We start from the raw sequence: 19,163 nt of genomic DNA on the forward strand, positions 1-19,163 counted from the left end.
CCAGCTGTTGTTGGGCGAGGGCAGGAGCATCTCTGCACAGTGAACCCCCCCCTGCCCTGCACCACCCGGCTAGGCTGGGGCTCACAATGCAGCTGAGGCTGCACTGGGCCTGGGCTGGGTAAAAATTGAGTAAATATGAGTAAAAATCAGTTCTCTTGAGGCAGCTCTGCTGGCTGGGGGCCAGCAGCTGTAGTGCAGAGCCTTCTTCAGAGCAGCAGATCAGGAGGTGAGCAGGGGACACCTAAAGCACCCCTCCTGTTTTTCCGTCCCTATCATAGATTTCTTGCAGCTTTCATACAGTAGCTTGTTCTGCTGCTCCATTTGCTGCTGCCTCTGGAGCACAGCCAGAGGTGGTATGGGCTGAAGCACGTGGTAGTTTCCCAGGCTGGGTGATGACAGCGAGGCATTTCACCCTGTTGTTAAAGGCTGCTTGTAGCACACCTCGGGGACACCCATCCATGCAGAGCGCTTCGCTGTTTGTGGTCTGCCTAAGCTTTTGTTCCTCTCTCATATTGGCTCTGCATTTATCCGGTGGTCCAGTGAGAAGTGTCAACTGTGTTAGTAACTCACTTAAAATACCTGTGAAGCATGTAGATGAGCATTATTTACCTACCTGGTCTGGGGAATATCATCCTCTGTTACTCTGATAGAGAAACCAAGAGTGCTAACAAATGAAGGGATTTGACCGGTGCTGTTGTCTAACTGGTGACCAAAGTCTGCTGATCCCCTGTGATGTCCTAACCAATGTACTGTTCTCTTCTTTGGGGTATTGACAGGGAGCATTTCAACAAAGAAGCTGTATCGTCTGAACTTAAATCAGTTTGGTTTAGCGAGTGCAATTCTAGGTTAGCAGTCAGCTTAAAGCAAGTTGTGGCACTTTGAAGTGTGCCTGTAAACTTCAGGGGTTAGCAAAAAAAAAGGCTACTATAGGGTAAGCTGTCATGCAGCCTGCCAGTGTGTCAGCTGCTCTTCAGGAGCTGCTCATATAGCTACTTCTACAGTGTTCTCAGGTACGTGCCTCTGCCGTGCTGGAGTGTAGCATGGGTAATGGATGGTTTATCCTGAAGTCATTTGATCGTTAGCCCATACCTTTTCTAGGCAGTCTCAAAGCCAGGTGTGAAGCGATGTGAGTGTTAATGTATGCAAAGTTGTATGCAAACCAAGCCAAATGAGTACAGCTTTGCATAGGAATGTTCTCCCATATCTTGGGTCTCTTTGGAAAGGAGTCTGCCATCCTCTGCATCACAGCAGAAGTTCTAGTTTCAAGTCTATTTCATGCTCTTATCAAAAGAGCAGTGGGGTAAAAAAAACGGTTTGGCGGGAGACTGTAGGACTGTCAGGAATTAGGTGTGATCCTCCTTATGCGTATTATCTCTCAGCTACATGCTCCTTACCCTTAATGGTTGATTATGTAAGAGTAAGTTGGTATTCACACAGCAGGGCTTTCAGTAATGCGGGATAAAGTTTCCAGAGCTCAGTCTTTTCCTGCTTACCGCTCCTCAGCTCATGCTAGCGTACATCTGGATTGCACAGTCAAGTGTCCTGCTCCCTGTGCTAACCGCTGACTCCCTCCTGGCCTTCTCCAGGAGCCACACACATAAATTGCAGAAGTACAGCTTTCAGCCCCAAAGCAGTGTGCTCCCAATCACTCTGCTGATTCGGCTGCTTTCCATATGTGCTTTATCCCATGTGAGCTTTTTCTCATTTGTGTGTAGTCTAGAAAGTTGATGTCTCTTGTGTAACCATGTATGCAACTTACTTAGAAAATCTTGTGCAAATAGACAAATCTCAATTTGCCTTTGAAATGTGGCAAGACTTGAGCTTTTCCAGTGCTCTGTAGCCCAGGGCACTGGACATGAAATGTCATCTCTGCGCTCTGGCCCTTCTTAGCCTCCTCACCCTCTCTGTTACTGGCGGAGTTGCAGAAGGGGCAAGAGGTTGCCCCTATGACAGGTAGTTCATGTTGCTTTGAGGGCTTTCCAGCAGTCCTGAAACAGAGCTGACTTGCAGTGAAGAGCTGTCTGTGCAGTCTCAGCTACAGCTGAAATGGAAGACCGCATTTTGGAGCAGCTGAAGCTACCTGTGTGTCCAAACCTGCGAACCACTGCGGATGGGTCAGCTTTCAGTACCGGGTTTGTGTGCTGCATCCTTTCAAGCTGAAGGCAGGGTTCTTGGATACAGAGCGGGTATGGGAAGAGTGGGGAATCCAGCCCGGCGTCAGACTTCACATCCCCTTGAAAATCAGCAGGCAGATGTGTAGTGACAAGGACAATGGGAGCACTTTTCCTGGAAGGTGTTTAAATATTGTCAGCTTACTCCCTTATTTGCCAGTCTTACAGGCTTTTTGTGAATTAGAGTGCCATGCCAGGTCAGATGTCTAACTTGTCCAATATGTGTTTGTTGTCAGGGGCTGGCACCTGAAACTCCATCGAGTAAGGGCAAAAAAAATATAATGAACAAGAATAAATTAGCTGCCCACAGGAGAAGGGCCTTCCTAGCTGCTAGCAGTGTTTGCCTTACGCTGTATATTGGTTATATGGTTACGTATTTTACTGCCATAAGCATGCAGTTTATGCATATAGCAACCTTTGATCTTTGCACCTAAGTCCAAACTTGGGCAATCAGTCCTCTACCTCAAGTGTTTTCGTTACGCCCCATACCTTACACTGATAATTTTAGTAAACTTTTAGTCCTCTAACCCCTTGAAATTTCACTGGACTTTTGTTGCCAGCTATCTCTAGAGCTGGATTGTCTGGAATGTTTAGGACCCAAAAGGACGGGGAAGATACTTTGTCCCTTGATTTATTTTATGTATTGATCTTTTTTTGTTGTAGTTGTTTAATGTGAAATACTAGAGCTCTCAGCACAGTTTAGTGTGGAGGCTTAGGTGAAGGATCAGCTGAGATGCTCTTTTTGAGCAGACCGTTCCCAAGGTGCAGGGTCAGAGAATTCTGCTCATGTTGGTCTGAAAGCTTACCCTATCACGTGTCTTAAAAGTCGCAATTAAATTTTGTCATAGATGAATGCATAAAACTATGTCTTGGAATTAGAATATTTTGCAGTTCCAGGGGAAAAAAAATGAAATTTAATTTTCTGTGTAGGTTCCAGAAATGTTGAGTACCATTTCCCACCTCCACTATCACTGCCAGTAACAGTTACATTTGGGAGGGGAAGCTCACTTTTTGTTTCCTTTGTGTCAAGCATGGTCAAGACAAGGAAACACCAAAGAATGAGATAGCTGCAAATTCAGGACTGGCATGATAAATAAAGTCAGTGGGAAGGGTGCTTTGGTACACTCGAAATGAGTGTGGACTCCACTTGGAAAGGAGAACCCCTGCTATGCTTCTGAGTGAAGACAGGAGATCACTTAGGTTGTGATCTTGCAGTAGGTACACCTTTGCACCTCTCTGAGACGGGATCTCTGAGTCTGAGGCCTCTCTAGGCCAGTGCCTGCAGGACTAGTGTCTGTCTTGAGGTTCCTGAATACTTGAAGTTGTGTCTCTTGTTCTTGCATATAAATGTATGAAAAGGAAAAGTCTGATTCTCTGGCCTTATGCAGTACAGCAGCAATAACTACAGTGGAGCCGTACCTTTCACATATTTTAGATTAAAGAGCAGTCCTGTGATCTAATATCTCACAGCCTGCCCAATCTAGTAGTGAACAAAAGCTCTGACAAAAAACCAAGCAATCCCAGTCATGAAACATCAGATCTTACTCTGGTGTGGAGCAAAGTCATCAGAGCTAAACTTGAATGCCATTAGCTGAGGGACGTCAACATATGTTTCGCTCAAAAATATGTGCTCATATTTTTCTCTCGGGTCCAGGCTGTGTAATATCATGTGATAGACCCAAATATCCCTGGTAATATTTGGTGAAAAATAGAAGAAGAGAGCTTACTGTATATTATTATTTGAGAGTTTCACGGGAATCTATCTGAATCCAGCTCAGAAGTTTGTGAATCTGGGTTTACAGTTGGGGCTGTCACTGTACAGAGCTATAAATAGACACGTCATTTCTGTGGGAGGTCCAAACGGTGTCATGCAGATCCAGCAAAAAAATCATCAGATGACTTTGTTTCACTACCCTTTTGCTCTGAATCCCATCTTCCAGATGATTCCAAAATCACAAGAGCCTGTATTTAAACGAAACTGCCAGAGAAAAGCTCCTTAATTTCCTTCTTATTAATGCTCTTTGCGTGTAATCTGGTGCATATGTGTATATATAAAGAGCGTGGTAGAAACCCATGTTACATTTAGCAATGCTACATCGAGTTGGGGAGCTTCTTGTTTTCAGTCTAGCTCAGGAGAGGGGGACAGGGGACGTGGCCTCCCTGCACTTCGTAAATGTCATAAAGGATAGACCGGAGCCTAAAACTGGAATGAATATGACCAGGGTGCACTTGTTTTTTTAAACATTGCACGTTTAGACTGAGTAATAATCTCTCACTGTAGTTGCTTCATATGAGAGACGTTTGAGCAATAGATAGGTGCCCTGAATATGCTTCGTAGTTGTTGGGGAACAGTTCAAATTCCTAGATATGGATGGTTAAGGTCCAGTCAGGCAATAGTTACTCTGTTTATCAGTGTCAAGCTTATACTCATTGTGCTTCATGCACGTGAGAGATGTGAGCTTCATACAACTTAGGAAGGGAGCAGACATCAGTAGTTCGCTACACCACCACCTCTGAAATAATTGACTTTGTAATGTGGTTATTTGCATATGGAGAAAAGCTATCACGGGCATCTGTAGGTGTCTTAAATACATTGCTGTCTCGCTCCCAGCCCTTTATGGTGGCATCATGGAAACGGTATGCCTAATCTGGGGAGATTTTCTGTTCCTGATCCTACAAACCAACTTCAGGAGGGCTCTGTGTGAATACAGGGGTGAGCCGCCTTGGCACAGATCGCAAGAAAACAGGATCAAAAGCATTGGGCTGTGTAGGAAATGGTATATATGAGGTGCTGGTAGTTCCAAAGAAATGCACAAAGCTCCTGAACATGTCTACAATATATTGTGTTTTGCGGTGTGCACAGAATACGTGGTTTTAAATTCTCAGCGGAAAGCAGTCTGCAACTGCAAAGTGCTACCAGCTGGGTTGGCTTTCATTGCTATTCAGTAATACCGCTGCCATTCCAAGCTCCTGCCAATAAGCTTTGCTTTGAAACAGTCTTCTCTTTATCTAATCATTCAAAATTAAATCTACATGGAGAGAAAACAGCTCCTTAAGTGGGAAGGCCAAGAATGAGTCCTGAGGCAACTGTGGCTGATAAAGTTAAGACCCCATAAACAGTAACCAAGAAATGGCAGCTGTCCAGTCTTCCCTGCTTTTGAGCTTGCACTTACAATATTTGACTTGTTTTCTCAAAAGAATAAAAAGAGCAAGTGTTGATGAGACCCATTTAATTGCAAATTATTCTCCCCCTCCCCTTCTTCCGCCTACAGGTGACATGGTTTTCAAAGATATAGTTTTCTTTGTGCTTATTCCTGAAAATTCCACTCTGCAAGCCAAGCTTCTCTTTACTACCACAGTAGCAGTACCAGTGTTACAGCTATATGAAAAGCCTTGATTTTGGTGGTGTTGGTGGTGATGCTTTTGTAGTTGGGGTGAATTTTATCTAAAATGGAATGGTAATAAAATGAGGGGTTGAGACCTATATTATATGTTTCTAATAGAGCTACGTATAGGTACAGTTGTGACTTTCCTTATAACATGTATATGCTGGTAGGTGAAGGAATTACCTAATTCCTAATGATTCATTACTTAAGTGCTTCTGTCATAAAATAATGATGTATAGCTTTTGTTTTGTAGGTCCATGTTTTATTGGTTACAAAACAGACTGACAGTCCATGGGTCTGGAGATGCATGTGCTCTCATTGCTGTAGGAAAGTAATTAAAGATAAACTGTGAAGAATCTGTGCCCTATTCAGAGACCTCAGAAAGTCAGGAATCCCAGTATGCCTACACGAAAGAAATTTCTGTCAATTGCAGGTTTTCCTCACAGGCCACTGAAGAACAAATTCTAATTGCTTTTGAGACAGACTCACAGCTGTACTGGAATCTGACATTCTTAGGCAAAGAAATCATAAACACAAGGAATCTAAGGTTCTTTTCTGGCCTTGTTACTCCTAAGGGGTCTCTCTTAGGACCTCTTGGCCTGCCACTGTTGAGTTCCGCTTTTATCTCTAATGTTGGCATGTTTCGTGGTATCTTACACCAGGTTTGGTTTTTGCTGATAGAGGAAATGCAACAGGATCTTTGTGTGATAGCTGGTAAGTCTTCATTCTGAAAAATGTCAGGCAGAAGTGTTTGTGGGAAGAAGTGGAACAGCAAACGCAACAAATGTATCCCCCTAGCCTGCAAGCCATTGTAGCATGTGTCTGATCTTGTTGATATTTAGTGAGGTGCTTCAAAGTAAAACATTTCTATAAACATTTGTAGAATTGGGTTCTCGAATCCTATTGCCTGTGCTTGTTCCGAGGGCATAGAATTCCTCTCTTTCCTATAAATATCATACAGCGTCTATCATTAACAGCTAATCTGTCTTTCTCTTGTTTCAGGGAACAGTATTGAAAAATGGCACGGAAACCTTTGAAGCCTGGGAGGATCCTCCTCCACCAGTCTACATGCAGTTCTACTTTTTTAATGTGACAAATCCTTTAGAAGTGCTTCAAGGCGATACTCCTCTTGTAGAGGAAATAGGGCCATACACCTACCGGTAGGACCATTTCACTATTTTCACATTTCACTAAACCTGTTGTGTGTGAGGAAGCCAAAAAATGGGATCCAGAACGCTTGGGATCCCATTCTAGGAGAAAACCTAGCTGTTAATGTGTGAGTAAAAGTTTATTCAAGGGAGCATGGTCATACACCATCCAGACAGTACAAGTAGACTGACACTTGGAGAACCTGCAATCAGTTTCAGATTAAGCCAGTGACTTCTATCAGATTTTGGGCAAGATTTTGCTTGTGTGCTGCTGTTCCTCAGCTGCTGAACACAGAGGAAGTTGTTTGCATCCTGGCCTGCTGCCTTATGAGAGAAAAGACAGTGACTGGTTGGGTGATGTTTCAGAGTCTGGGGAGAGGAGCGTTGCATAAAAGTGTGATTCATGTGTTCACTCAGAAATTAGTTCCTAGCTGAAGTTGCACAATTCACATCAGTAAAAATGTGGCCAGAAAACCAGTCAGAGAGTGGTGCTACAGGGATCTTTCTTAGCCAACCCTCACTATAAAACCTGCTTAGAGTCAGACGTACCTACCATTTTTATGGACAGACAGACTTACTAAGGCCACGTGCGGTGTTGGAGCTTATCCAGCCTCTTGAACTCTCCTTCTGCGTGGTATGGCTACGCACTGAGGTGTCTGAGTCTGCTGCACGTGGAGAGATTTTAAAGTCACCTTACAAATGAGTTTTCCTTTAGAGCTTCATTCTGCTCTGCTGCATGCAGCAGTGTAAACCGGGAGCAGTCCTGTGGCAGGAAGCATTATGGTCTTTGAAGTCACGGAGGTGGGAGAACCACGGCAAAAAGGTTGATTTCTCATTGTCAGTCTCACTTTTTGTCACACATGCTCATTCAGACCGGGCACCGGCTCAGTGCAGGAAAGAGTCGTCTTTACGTAAGCTGCAAAATGATCAGAATCTGGTTGTTAGTATTTGAAAAAAATACTGTCGAATAAAAGGCAGAGCCTTTGCGGTAGCCTTGGTCTCTGCAGCATGTCTTGCCTTTCTGTTTCTTTCCTCCCACACCTCAGCTTTGCTTCACCCTCTGCCATCAATCTTTTCCCCTACCTCCTCTGTATTTCAGTACTGTGTCTGTTTAGCCTTGGCAAACTACATGTGGTACTTTGGCAAAATAACCTTGTATTACATAAACCGGTAGAGCTGGAGAAAAGATACATAAGCTTTCAAGTTCCCAAGGTTTTCTTCAGGTCTCTGTAGTATAATGCTGATAATTAGTCAGCAGTGCATTCTCTCTGTCAGGAAGATAAATAGGGCCAGCTCTAGGTGTTATAGAGCTATATGAAACCACATAGGCTTTTCTGCACCCTGGTACTCAGTCCCCTTCCCTAGTTTCTTTTTCTCCCTTTCCTTAGCTCCAAGTGTCTTCTGGGTGTCATGCACAGCCTGGTTTGTGAAGCCGCACCTTACCTGTGAAAGAATTCAGTGGGATGGACAGGGCTGGTGGTGTAGCTGGCTGGGTTGGTCTGTGCCCGAGGGAGGCCCAGCCTGAGCTGCTGGTTTGTGGCTTGCTGGGAGAGCCTTCCCCTTCAACGCGCGCCACAGGCTGGCTGTGAGCGGATCGGGTGACGCAGGCTCCCTGAATTGTTTATTGCGGTGCGAGGGAGGGAGGCTGCGCGTTCCAGCGCTGCGTGTTTCAGTTACTTCTGGCTTGTTTGGTTAGCCCGATTTTGACATGTCTGAACAGGATTCGATTGTGCTGTGCTCTCTCTGATAGAACAAAGAGGAAAGTTAGAAAGTGGAGTGCTCTTTTCCAGCAGATTCTTTAATCCTTGCCTAGCTGTCACTGCCAACTGTACCAGACAGTCAGCGGTGTGTGGGGGAAGAGAGGAGGCATGTGGGAGGAGAGGGAGAAGGGAGGGATGTTGCAGACGTACTGTGTGCTCAAGCCAGAGAATAAATACCAAGTTTGTCTCGCAGGCCCGGTGTAGCAAAGCATTAAAGACTCTTTTAGGTTTAGCGTGTGGCAGAACACCTAAAATGCCCTAACATGAAGTAAGTGCATGGCTCAGTGTTTTATAGAAAACAGGATACTGGGGAGAAAGGCTGGAAGTGAACTGGCCCAGACAAGCAGAGGAAATTGAGTGACACAGAGGAGGTGGAATGGCTAAATAGAATCTCTTCCTGCATATTCTTCCTGCAATTCATAGTTTTGATGAACATACATTGTAAACCCAGTTAGCGCAGAGGTAGATTCTGTAACAAAAACGTAGTAGTGCTTGTGTTTTTAAATCCTGGAAGCTGAATTTGCAGCGTATAAAACAATTAGTTATAAAGTACAAGCTGCTTATCTGCCTCCCACTGCTGAGTCCCAAAGAATACTTGAATATTGTCTGGTCTTGCACACATTTACAGCTCTTTGTCTTTAACATCTGAGATCCTCCTACTCATATCCCTGATCAGGGAGTATTATTTTCCTCTCCGTCCTTTTTAGAGTTGGAGAGGCTTCTCAGGTTAACTCTGGTCTATTTTAGGGAATGCACTTCACAAATGTCCGTTCCCATCCCCTCGGTTCAAGCCCTAGGGTATAAAATAGATTGCTGTACAAGAGGCTCTTGCTAAATCAAGCTGGAAGTGTTGCCAGACGAAAATGTCCCTAGGTGGTAGGGATGCTGAAAAGTGGTAGATACGCTGTTTGTGTAAGGAAGATGGGAAGTGGTTGGTTTCTACCAAGAATAGTTTCACGGGCCTTTCCAGTTTGCTTTAAATTTGAAAGACTGGACCAGAGTAATACAACCTGTCATGAAGCTGCATTGATGGATCTAGTGCAGCCAGGATAGGATCTAGGACCTGAAATGAACGAAAAACATCATAGCACAGGGTCTTGCAGAGTAATTCACCTTCACATCTTAGAAATTAAAAGTTACACAGAAAGCAAAGCAGTGTAAAAGTCACCAAACTCATGAGTGAATGTAGACTGTGAATGTAGAAATACAGCGTGTTTCACTTCATGTGTACGGCAAAAGGATCATGCTGTGAGCAGACAACCTGCCATTTCCCTTTTCGGATTTGCTGAAGACACACGTATAGTTCATTTTGAGCCTGAGCCAGCCAGTTCTGCGGTGTTGTATATTTCTTGTTTGTAAAATGGTAGTAGCAATGGACTGAATTATGGTTATGACATGTGTTTCAGGGTAATTAAGATCCGACTTCCTCATCAGGCCAGCAGGTAGCATTTGATGTTTCTTGCCAGCTGCACTTGTTTGTCAGCAATCCTGAGTTTTATGCTGCTTGTCTGAGTGCTTAGACAGTAACAGAAGCAACCTCCCAGGCCATGAGTAGTCCACGGCAAAAATTCAGTTGAATTCTGTCGTATCCAGGATTCCTGCCTGAGAATTAAAGGAGAAGAGCTAAAATGAGGCTTGTTCTGTGGTCGTGTCACATGTAAGCCCAGAAGTCCTACTGCAAAGTACTTTGAAGCCAGCAGAAAGATTCTGGTAGGTTCTTAGGTCAGGTTAGCGAGACTTACGTGAAGCCTGCATCTTGTTCTGCCTGGGAGTCAATTTTGCCTGCAGCAAAGAGGCAAAAGTTTTGTTTTCAAATTGTACTTCAAGGGCAGTCCCATATATAGTGCCTCTAAATCCTTCTGTACTGTCTGAAATTGTTCTCTTTCCTTGGAGGTTTTTAAAGACGAGGCAAAAACATAAAGTGCAATTAACATGTGGGGTGGCATTTTTGGAAGCACCCTGTGAGGTCTGATTCAGCTTACACTGACACAAAGGGGAGTTTGTTGCTGACAGCAGCAGTAGCAAAAAAGAATCTACTCCTAATGAACTGAAAATCCCACCCTTTATGTGCTTAAAGCAGTAGAATAGCCATAAGTTAATTGCAATTAATGTTACGTGTACTTGTTTAACTTGATTAGAGAACAAACTCTCTTGTTTTTCAGAGAATACAGGCCAAGAGTGCACGTTCAGTTTTTGGACAATGGTACCAAAGTATCTGCTCTGAATCCAAAGACGTATATATTTGAACCTCAGAAGTCAGTTGGAGACCCTGAAGTGGACCTGATTAGAACAGTTAATATTCCTGCAGTGGTGAGCTCTCTTCCATTTCTGCTTGGAAATCATCCTAACACACTTTATAACTAGCAGCATGTTGCTTCATACTGTCCCTTTGTGGTACATAAACGTGATTGAAGAAGGAGAGAGGCAGCTTATGTCTGGGGCAGACACTGCATTCAGTTTTGGTTTGGACTGTTGTGGGTTTTTTTAATTATGTTCCTCCCTCACCATACGCCTCTGTTGTGTTAGTGCCTCACTCTTGCGCTGAGAGCTGACACACGCTTCAGAGATGAGCAGAAATCGGGCTTGTTGGGTTTCCATGAGTAAGTGAAACTAGGGAATTAGTGATGTCAAATGCATAGGAGGAACTCTGACTTTTGAATGAGAAAGTTTGGAATGCTTGGGGTTGTTTCTGTCAAAATTGCAAAAATTGCCTCCAAGTGTGCATCTCAAACTGAAAAAAAAAAGTATAGCAGTTTCAGATACAGCTGAATGAAAAGGTGCTCTCAGAATAAAATTAAAGTTAAAACATGCACCCCCAAACTGTGTTAGGTGAAAGTACTCTGCAAAGAAAGTCTCGTTTTGGTGATCAGAAGCAGGCCATTATTTTTGGTCTCATACAGGGATAGTATGAGAACAAGCAGATCTAAAGCTGTCATACCTTCCAAAGGAAATTAGACTGAAATACTAATTTCATATATTAATATATATATATTTCTTATATATTTCAAATACTAATACAACAAAAATACTTGTTGGTTGTGTAACTAAGCCTTTACTCCCCATACTAGTTTAATTGACTTCAGCTGCAGGGTACAGTCATTTCTACTTTCCCCCCAGCATTTCCAAAAATGTCTTGTCTGATTTTATGACTGAATACATAAATGCACTGCATATAGTAGTAGATAGGACGCAGCTTACTAAAAGTTGCAAACGATACAGTCACTGTATTTACAGTTCCTCCCAGGCATTTGAGTGGTGATAAGTATTATCTCTTGTTCAGATTTTTGACAGTGTACTGTAACAGGCATTACTAGAAGAACTACAGGTTGGTTCGACCAAGGAATATTCCCTTCTTCCGTTTTTGCCTTTTTAAAGACATGTTGTGGAATCACTTGTCAGCTAGAAAGGAAATAAATGTTGGTATTGTTTGCATTTTGCAGAAATGGCTGTCTTTTAAAAATGTAAACCGTTACTTCCTAAGGGTGAAATTCAAAGCACGTCTCCAGCTGTAATATACTTGTGAAATTCAGGCTGTTTAGAAAGTGGTTTTGCACATTTCACTTCAAATCCATTCTTAAGACTATGGCAGTTAATGGCATGGAACTGAGCTGGTTGTGTGCCAGTGCCAGGCTGAACGGGAATCTGCAAGAGCACATCCCTGTGGGAGAAAAGCTGAAGAACCTGTTAGCCAGCACATTACTTACCGCGAGTGGAAATAATGAAACTGAAAATACAGTTGAAATACGTGCAATGCTGAAATGTGTCTGTGTGTCTGTGTTTGTGCGCAGCTGGTATTTATTCTACAATAAATCTGACCATTGCTCCCTTATTCCAATCCCCTGGCAGACTGCGATGGAGTGGACCAGGTCAACCCCTCTTCAGTTTGCCACAGAGGTGCTGCTGCTTCTGTACCAAGAATCCCTGTTTACAGTTCGCACCGTTCATGAATTACTGTGGGGCTACAAAGACAGGCTCCTGTCAACCATTCACCTTTTGCATCCTGAGATCGATCCAGTGTTTGGTTTCTTTAATAAGGTAACTGGTGTGCAAGACTTTCTGATGCTTTAGATGGGTAAAGATGTCATTGCTACAGAGTTCGGACTGTCATCGCCAGCCAGTTGAGAAGGTCGTACTTGGACTGAGTCCAGGAGGTAGGCTGCAGGGATAGGAAAAAGATCTTCCCTCTTCGGTTTGGCTGTATCTAGGCACTGGCTGGTAGCACAGCTGTGAGTGTTTTATCTGACTTCCTTTTATCAGGTATGGATAAGCTTTCCAAGGGTGGCTTTAAACCGCTCCACTATTGCCTGTGCTCACTTGAATAACACGGGCTTTGTGGGGCCGGTTGTGCAAACTACTAGAAAAATTCCCTGACCGATTTCCTTAGTACTTGATTGAAATTGCATGTTATTTCTGCGCTGGAGCCATTACTGGCTTCCACAGCATTTCTGCTTGCACGTCATTTTGGGCTTGTTTCTTGGAGATCATCTGCAGTGCTCAGGTTATTTTCTGTGGGCTTATTTTTTTGCTAAGGGCGTTTTTTTCAGTGACAAATTTCAGAGGGAAAAAAGGCTAATCTTACGTTTTATTTCCTTCACTTGGGAGGTGTAAGAGTCTAGCCCAGTCACCTCCACCTTATTTCTATTCAAGGTGGAGTTTAATGAATTGCACTTAACCTCAGGGGGAGTCCATCACTCCTAGGGTGGATTTGAAGTGATGACAGCTTAAACTCCTGCCACCCCGTTGTAGTTATCAGCCAGGTGTTACAGAATGAGTGGAGTGATTAAAAACTCATGTATCTGTTTGCAGATGAATGGAACTGATGATGGAGAATATGTTTTCCTAAGTGGGGAAATGAACTACCTTAACTTCTCAAGGATTGTGGAATGGAAAGGAAAAGAGTAAGTTTTTCAGTGTGGTGTGGCCTCTGTCAAAATCTGCCCCTTTCACATTTTGGATGAACGTAAGCATTGTTTACAAAAGAAAGGGTCCTTTTATGCTGAGGATGGCGATAGCTCTTAACAGCTGTAGCTTCAGACCAGCCCTCCGGTATTCTGGTACGTGGCATATAACTATGAAAGGAAGACAGCCCAGGCCCTTCGAGAGCAGACTGCTGTGAATACTCACCTCTGAATGCCTGACGGCCCCTTGGCAGAGGTGACCCTCTCTCCGCTCCCTCCTCTAGGACACCCATCCCAGCCACCTCTGGGGACAGTATTCACGCATCTACGCAGCCAGTATTCCCAGACACCACCCTTCCTTGCTGCTCTGTACCCAGAACCAAGGCTGAGACATCTTGTGCCTGGGTATCTAACACTTCTTCAGCAGGCAACATGTGTTACAGAGAAGCCAAAGATGAACTGCCTGAAGCATCCCTCTCCCATTAAACAAAACATCTGCCAGCAATTACATATATGGGAGGAACTCTTGCAGACGTATTCTTGCTTACCTGGCGCCAGTTTAAAGAGACTATAGATGCAATTTAAACCCGTTTTAATCACCTTTTTTGTTAGTGGAGCTGAGGCAAGAGGACTTAGCATTGTACAGGTCTGATTCTCGTTTGCTTAGACCGTGAGCTGGCATCGCCTGACCACCGCTCAAAGATCTTTTAACCCTTACTCTCTTTGCTTCATTTTCTTCAGGTCATTGAGCTGGTGGACATCAGAGACATGTAACATGATCAATGGAACAGACGGGACATCCTTTCACCCGCTGATTAGCAAAGATGAGAACATTTATATCTTTTCTTCCGATTTCTGCAGGTAAGGAGAAGAAAATGTCACTCAGACTTCAAAGCAGAGCATTTACGTCCATTCCTCTTGAGGTTTCATGTTAGGCTGGTGTTTTTCCTCCCGTGATTTTATTTAGCAGGATGTGTTCTGCATTTATTCATGGTATGAAGGATGAGAGAGTTACACCAAAAAAAACCCCAATCTGCATCAAGTTAAGGATGTGCTATTTCAAAATAAAGTGAAAATTTGTAAAATGACTGGAAAAACAGACTGGACTGCCTTGCAAGGCTGGTAATGAGGGGAATGGAAAGATTTATATGAACCTTGCACAAAGCCACTTTCCTCCAATATCTTCCTCGGTGCCCTGCTTTTTTAGAGAATCCAGATTGCCCTTTTCAGTGATTCATGACTTGACGTAATGCTATTTGAAATGCAACAAGATGCAGAAAATCTTGATGTTTCCTTCCTTATGTTCCACCTTGTCTCCTCCCTTGCCCATTTCCCTGTCTGTGAAGAACAAAACCGATCTGAAATTCTCTGTTTAAATCAATACAGATGTGTGCGACACTAAATTCAGGACTCGCCAAATTGTTCTGTCTTTCACGACTGTGTTCCTTTCCTTGTCCCACTCAGTAGCATGTACCAGCACTGTCTCACACAACACACAATAGCAACATGGGGACCAGAGTGAGACCCTGAAATGCTGAAGGCCCGCATCAATGTCCCTGCAGCAGCACAGCTGGCACAGGACCGTCTATTCTGTGCAACAGCAGAATGACAAGATGTGTATTTGCTGATCAAAAACCTATTAAATTTAATACAGAAGATGGTTGGAATGGGCTTAAACCAAACCTCTAGCTTACTGTAAACTTAAGTTGATACACAGGCATCACCAAGGAGACATCTGCAGCACGTGTCAGTGTGTGCTCAAGACTAACAAATCTGGGTCTGGCTTTTCTTCCTGGCAGATCTTTCTACCTGGTGTATGACAGCTCAGGAACTGTTGCAGGCATCCCAACCTACCGCTTTGTGCCCTCTGCTATGGTGTTTGCCAACATGACAGTTAACCCAGACAATGCTGGATTCTGCGTGCCGCCAGGAAACTGCCCTGGCACTGGTGTCCTCAATGTCAGCATCTGCAAGCAAGGTATGTTACCAGGCGGTGGAAGCAGACTGGAAGGACATTAGTGGGGAACATATTTCTCCTTTCCGTCTGAAATACGTGAGGACAGTTTGGTGAGGCCTGTAGGGTTATGACTGTGCTCAGTGAAATCGGCCACCAATAAGTGATCGTTTGGTTGTAAAATGCACTAGTGATCTGAGGGGATGTTCCTGTCAGATGCTGTCTGCTCCAGCAATGATTTAAATCAAGCAATCAGAAGGAAGTACCAGGATCCATACTGAACGGCTTGGGCATTTATCCTCTGCTCTTATCCAGGTAGCTGTCACATCGGAGTAGTTGAATGAAAATGGTGCAAAAGACCAGCATGCAAGCTTGAGACATGAAGGCGTGCTGATGCTGCAGAAGGGAAAATTTTCTTGCTCTGAAGATAGGGAGTCAGAGTGTTGATTCTGTAGCTCCAGAATGGACTTCTCGTTTCACTGTAAATGGCGCAGCGGGAAGATCCTCAAAGACTTCCTCGAATCCTGCTCTGCCTTTTTTAGGTGGTGACTTTCTATGTTTTCACGTTCCAGGTGTGCCAATATTTCTATCAGCTCCACATTTTTACCAAGCAGATCAAAAGTTTATAGAGGACATAGAGGGCATGCATCCAAAAAAGGAATATCATGAGACGTTTCTGGACATCAATCCTGTAAGTGCAGCCTTTTTTAAAGGGTTATACAGGTGAATCCAAGCACACGGGTTTAGGTCACCTTCTTGGGTGATGTGTATCAACATAGTCCCATTGACCTCGGGGAAGCTGTACTAGTTTATGTGGAACTGATCTATTTGTATTTGCTTGTATAGAGCAAACTTTGCTGGATAGCAAGAATTAAAATACTTTTCCCATTGTGCCTGTGCAATTAGAGATGCCATCAGACTGGTAATGATGAGATGAAGGGGTTAAAATATTTCTTGGAAGCAGATGAGGCTACTTTTTCTGTTCACCCTGCCATCCCAACCATTTGGGTATTATCCTGACTATGTTTTCATCAAGTTGAAGAGGCTAGGTACGTGGACCAAGAGAGCAAATCAGTAAAGATTCAGTGGATGTCGGACTCAATTTAGATAGCATGGAGTCATGAGAGGAGAGATACAGAAGCGTGGTGATTATGTCTTTCATGGAAGTTTACAGAGTTGTTGGTATTCCCACCGTGAAATGTCAGAAATAAAGGGAGCATGCAGCTGATGGTCTGAGGTTTTACACTTCTGGTTTAACCCTGGTAGGCAGCTAAGCACCACACGGCCACTCCCTCCCTCCCTCCCAAGCAGGATGGGGGAGATCATCAGAAGGGTAAAAGTGAGAAAACTCAGGTTGAGATAAAGACGCTTTAATAAGTTAAAAAAAAAAGAAAAAGAAACAAATCCAAGCAAAACGAGTGATGCAAAAAAAATCCCAGTTGGTCACCACCAGCCAGTCCTCGAGCAACAGCAGCCCTGGCAAACTTCCTCCCCCCAGTTTTTCATCGCTGAGCATAATGTCATATGGTGTGGGATATCCCTTTGGCCGGTTTGGGTCAGCTGTCCTGTCTGTGTCTTCTCCCAGCTTCTTGCCCACCCCCAGCCTACTCACTGGCAGGGCAGTGTGAGAAACAGAAAAGGCCTTAAGGCTGTGTAAGCATTGCTCAGCAATAACTAAAACATCCGTGTGTTATCAACACTGTTTTCATCACAGTTCCAACACATAGCCCGATACCAGTGACTATGAAGAAAATTAATTCTATCCCAGCTAAAACCAATACAACACTGATCTCTACATCCACACATACGGATGTAGGTTGAAGGAAAGAGCAAAATCATAACGTGCCTAGTTTACAGAAACAGAGTACTCTGACTCATCAAGCTGTTATGTGTGGCTAAAGCAGGAGGCAATGGATAGTTCTCTCTTCAGATCTAGTGCAGATGCTGCTTGGTATCTGGTTTGGTGCCAGGTTCTTCCTGTTACACTGCTCCTACTTATCCAGCTTTTTTGTACTATCATAAAATGAGCTCTGCGCCTCCCTCCTCGCACCCACTCTCCAGACTAAATTTTGCTGCTTGAATGAGGAAAATATTCCTGTGCATCCAATTGCAACTCTTACTGTATTGGTGGCATTACTGTGAGAAGTGTTTCACACTCATTATCTCTGTGGCCATACACTCCCATTGACTGGTCAGTATCTGTTTTTCACCCTTTAGACAGAAAGGTTTGTCTTGTGGCTGAGATTGTAGAGTCTCTGCAGCAGTACTCAGAAAGCAGAACAAACAGCTGTAGGTGGTGGCCTTTTCCAAAACTACAGCTCGACCTGGAAGAAAAAAGGGTATCTCTCTGTAGCCCAAGTGTAAGTGTGCACAGCACGATGGCACCCTTATCTCTCTTGCAGCCTCTTCGCATCTCCTTAATTAAGTGGCAGACTGGAACGTAGGTATATGAGTTACAAGAGTATCTGGGTGAAGGAAAATAAATAATAATGCTAAGTGGGTCTTGTCTTGCCTTGTCAAGTCCACACCAGTGTAAATATTAGGTTGCATTCTCCCAGTTCCTATTATTTCACATTTACTCTTTTTTTTTTTTTTTTTGACACTCATTTCTTTTATTCCCCAGCTGACAGGGCTTGTCCTGCAAGCAGCCAAGCGGATGCAAATCAATGTTCACGTCAGAAAATTACCTGAATTTTTGTAAGTATTCTCTGCTGCCGGGTGGGTATCTCAGATCTGATTTGATATTCAAAATTAATTTGTCTGCAGTGGTCAGATGGAATATTGGTTGGAGAGTCCAAGTGAGAGAGAGAGAAATCCAGTCAAATCTCAATTACAAGTGGCAGTATCCTCTCTTCTCACAGATCAAGTAGATTTTGCAGTTCCATCTGCAGAGTAAAGACAGTATTCAAGAAAAGCAAGATGTTATGGACAGGTTCCACGTGGTGCTTGTGATGGCATCAGTCATATCACACAGGTTTGTTTGCTGAGCGAGAAGCTCTGCCACAGGGGAGTGCAGGTAGAACTCGGAGAGTGGCTACTCACTGCAGTGAGGACATGCCTTCATGTCCTACTCTTCACAGCTTTTAGGAGACAAACATGTTGTAGTTACCATCATTTCTCAGCAGCGGTCCCATGAAAACCAAATGAGAAGGCATGACCCCACACAGGGCTGCCCGTGCCTTTCCCCAGCAAGCACAGAAAGTAGACCAAGTGGTATGTCTCACAAAAGCGGGCAAGTCCTATCTAAAACTCAGGAGGGAGGGAAGTACCCTGCCTGTGACTGCATTGGTATGATAAAGAGAAGTCTTTGTACTGCATCTTTGGCAGTCAGTACAACCCCGCAAATGGGAACAGTGTACAATCCCAAGTAACGTGTGAGTAAATTGCCCCATTTCTTCTTTGTTGCAAGTGGATTCTGCCTGGTTTTCTGGGTGTTCCAGTTCGAGGGGGATGCCCCCAAACTGCAGCTCAGTTGTGCAGAAATACCGTTCCCTTCATCTTGGGTCTTTCTGACGTGTTGATTTACTCATCACCAATGCTGTGTGATAGCTATTCTTCCTACTCGGCTTCTGACCTGGTGTTTATTGGCACAGCTTTGCTGTATACTCTAACTAAAAAAGAAGTACTTTATCTGCCCGGTCCTCTTGGGAGAGTCGGCGATGTTTCTTCAGAAAAGCACCACCTCGTTTTCTAGCGCCCAGGAGCTGCTACATTAACATAGCTTACGAGTAAGCTGTTATTTCATGTGTGCCAAATGTTGGGGGTTTTTTGCTGCTATGCGCATGTTGCTTGGACAATAGTTTCTGTGTTTTACAAATATGAGTAACCTTCAACATCAGCTTAGCT

At 43.9% G+C, this 19,163-nt stretch overlaps 1 protein-coding gene across 1 annotated transcript in view; it reads left to right on the forward strand.

Moving 5' to 3' along the window:
- Nucleotides 1-4,799: 4,799 nt before the first annotated feature.
- Nucleotides 4,800-19,163, forward strand: part of SCARB2 (scavenger receptor class B, member 2) — an 18,839-nt gene continuing 4,475 nt past the window's right edge. The window contains exons 1-9 of the mRNA XM_009324044.1: nucleotides 4,800-4,808; nucleotides 6,560-6,717; nucleotides 10,628-10,775; nucleotides 12,312-12,500; nucleotides 13,272-13,363; nucleotides 14,105-14,224; nucleotides 15,163-15,341; nucleotides 15,890-16,008; nucleotides 17,941-18,014. Coding sequence (XP_009322319.1) covers nucleotides 4,800-4,808; nucleotides 6,560-6,717; nucleotides 10,628-10,775; nucleotides 12,312-12,500; nucleotides 13,272-13,363; nucleotides 14,105-14,224; nucleotides 15,163-15,341; nucleotides 15,890-16,008; nucleotides 17,941-18,014 — 1,088 coding nt within the window. The remainder of the gene's footprint in view (nucleotides 4,809-6,559; nucleotides 6,718-10,627; nucleotides 10,776-12,311; nucleotides 12,501-13,271; nucleotides 13,364-14,104; nucleotides 14,225-15,162; nucleotides 15,342-15,889; nucleotides 16,009-17,940; nucleotides 18,015-19,163) is intronic.

The sequence above is a fragment of the Pygoscelis adeliae genome, unplaced genomic scaffold (assembly GCF_000699105.1).
Source record: "Pygoscelis adeliae isolate BGI_AS28 unplaced genomic scaffold, ASM69910v1 Scaffold55, whole genome shotgun sequence".
Lineage (NCBI taxonomy): Eukaryota > Metazoa > Chordata > Aves > Sphenisciformes > Spheniscidae > Pygoscelis > Pygoscelis adeliae.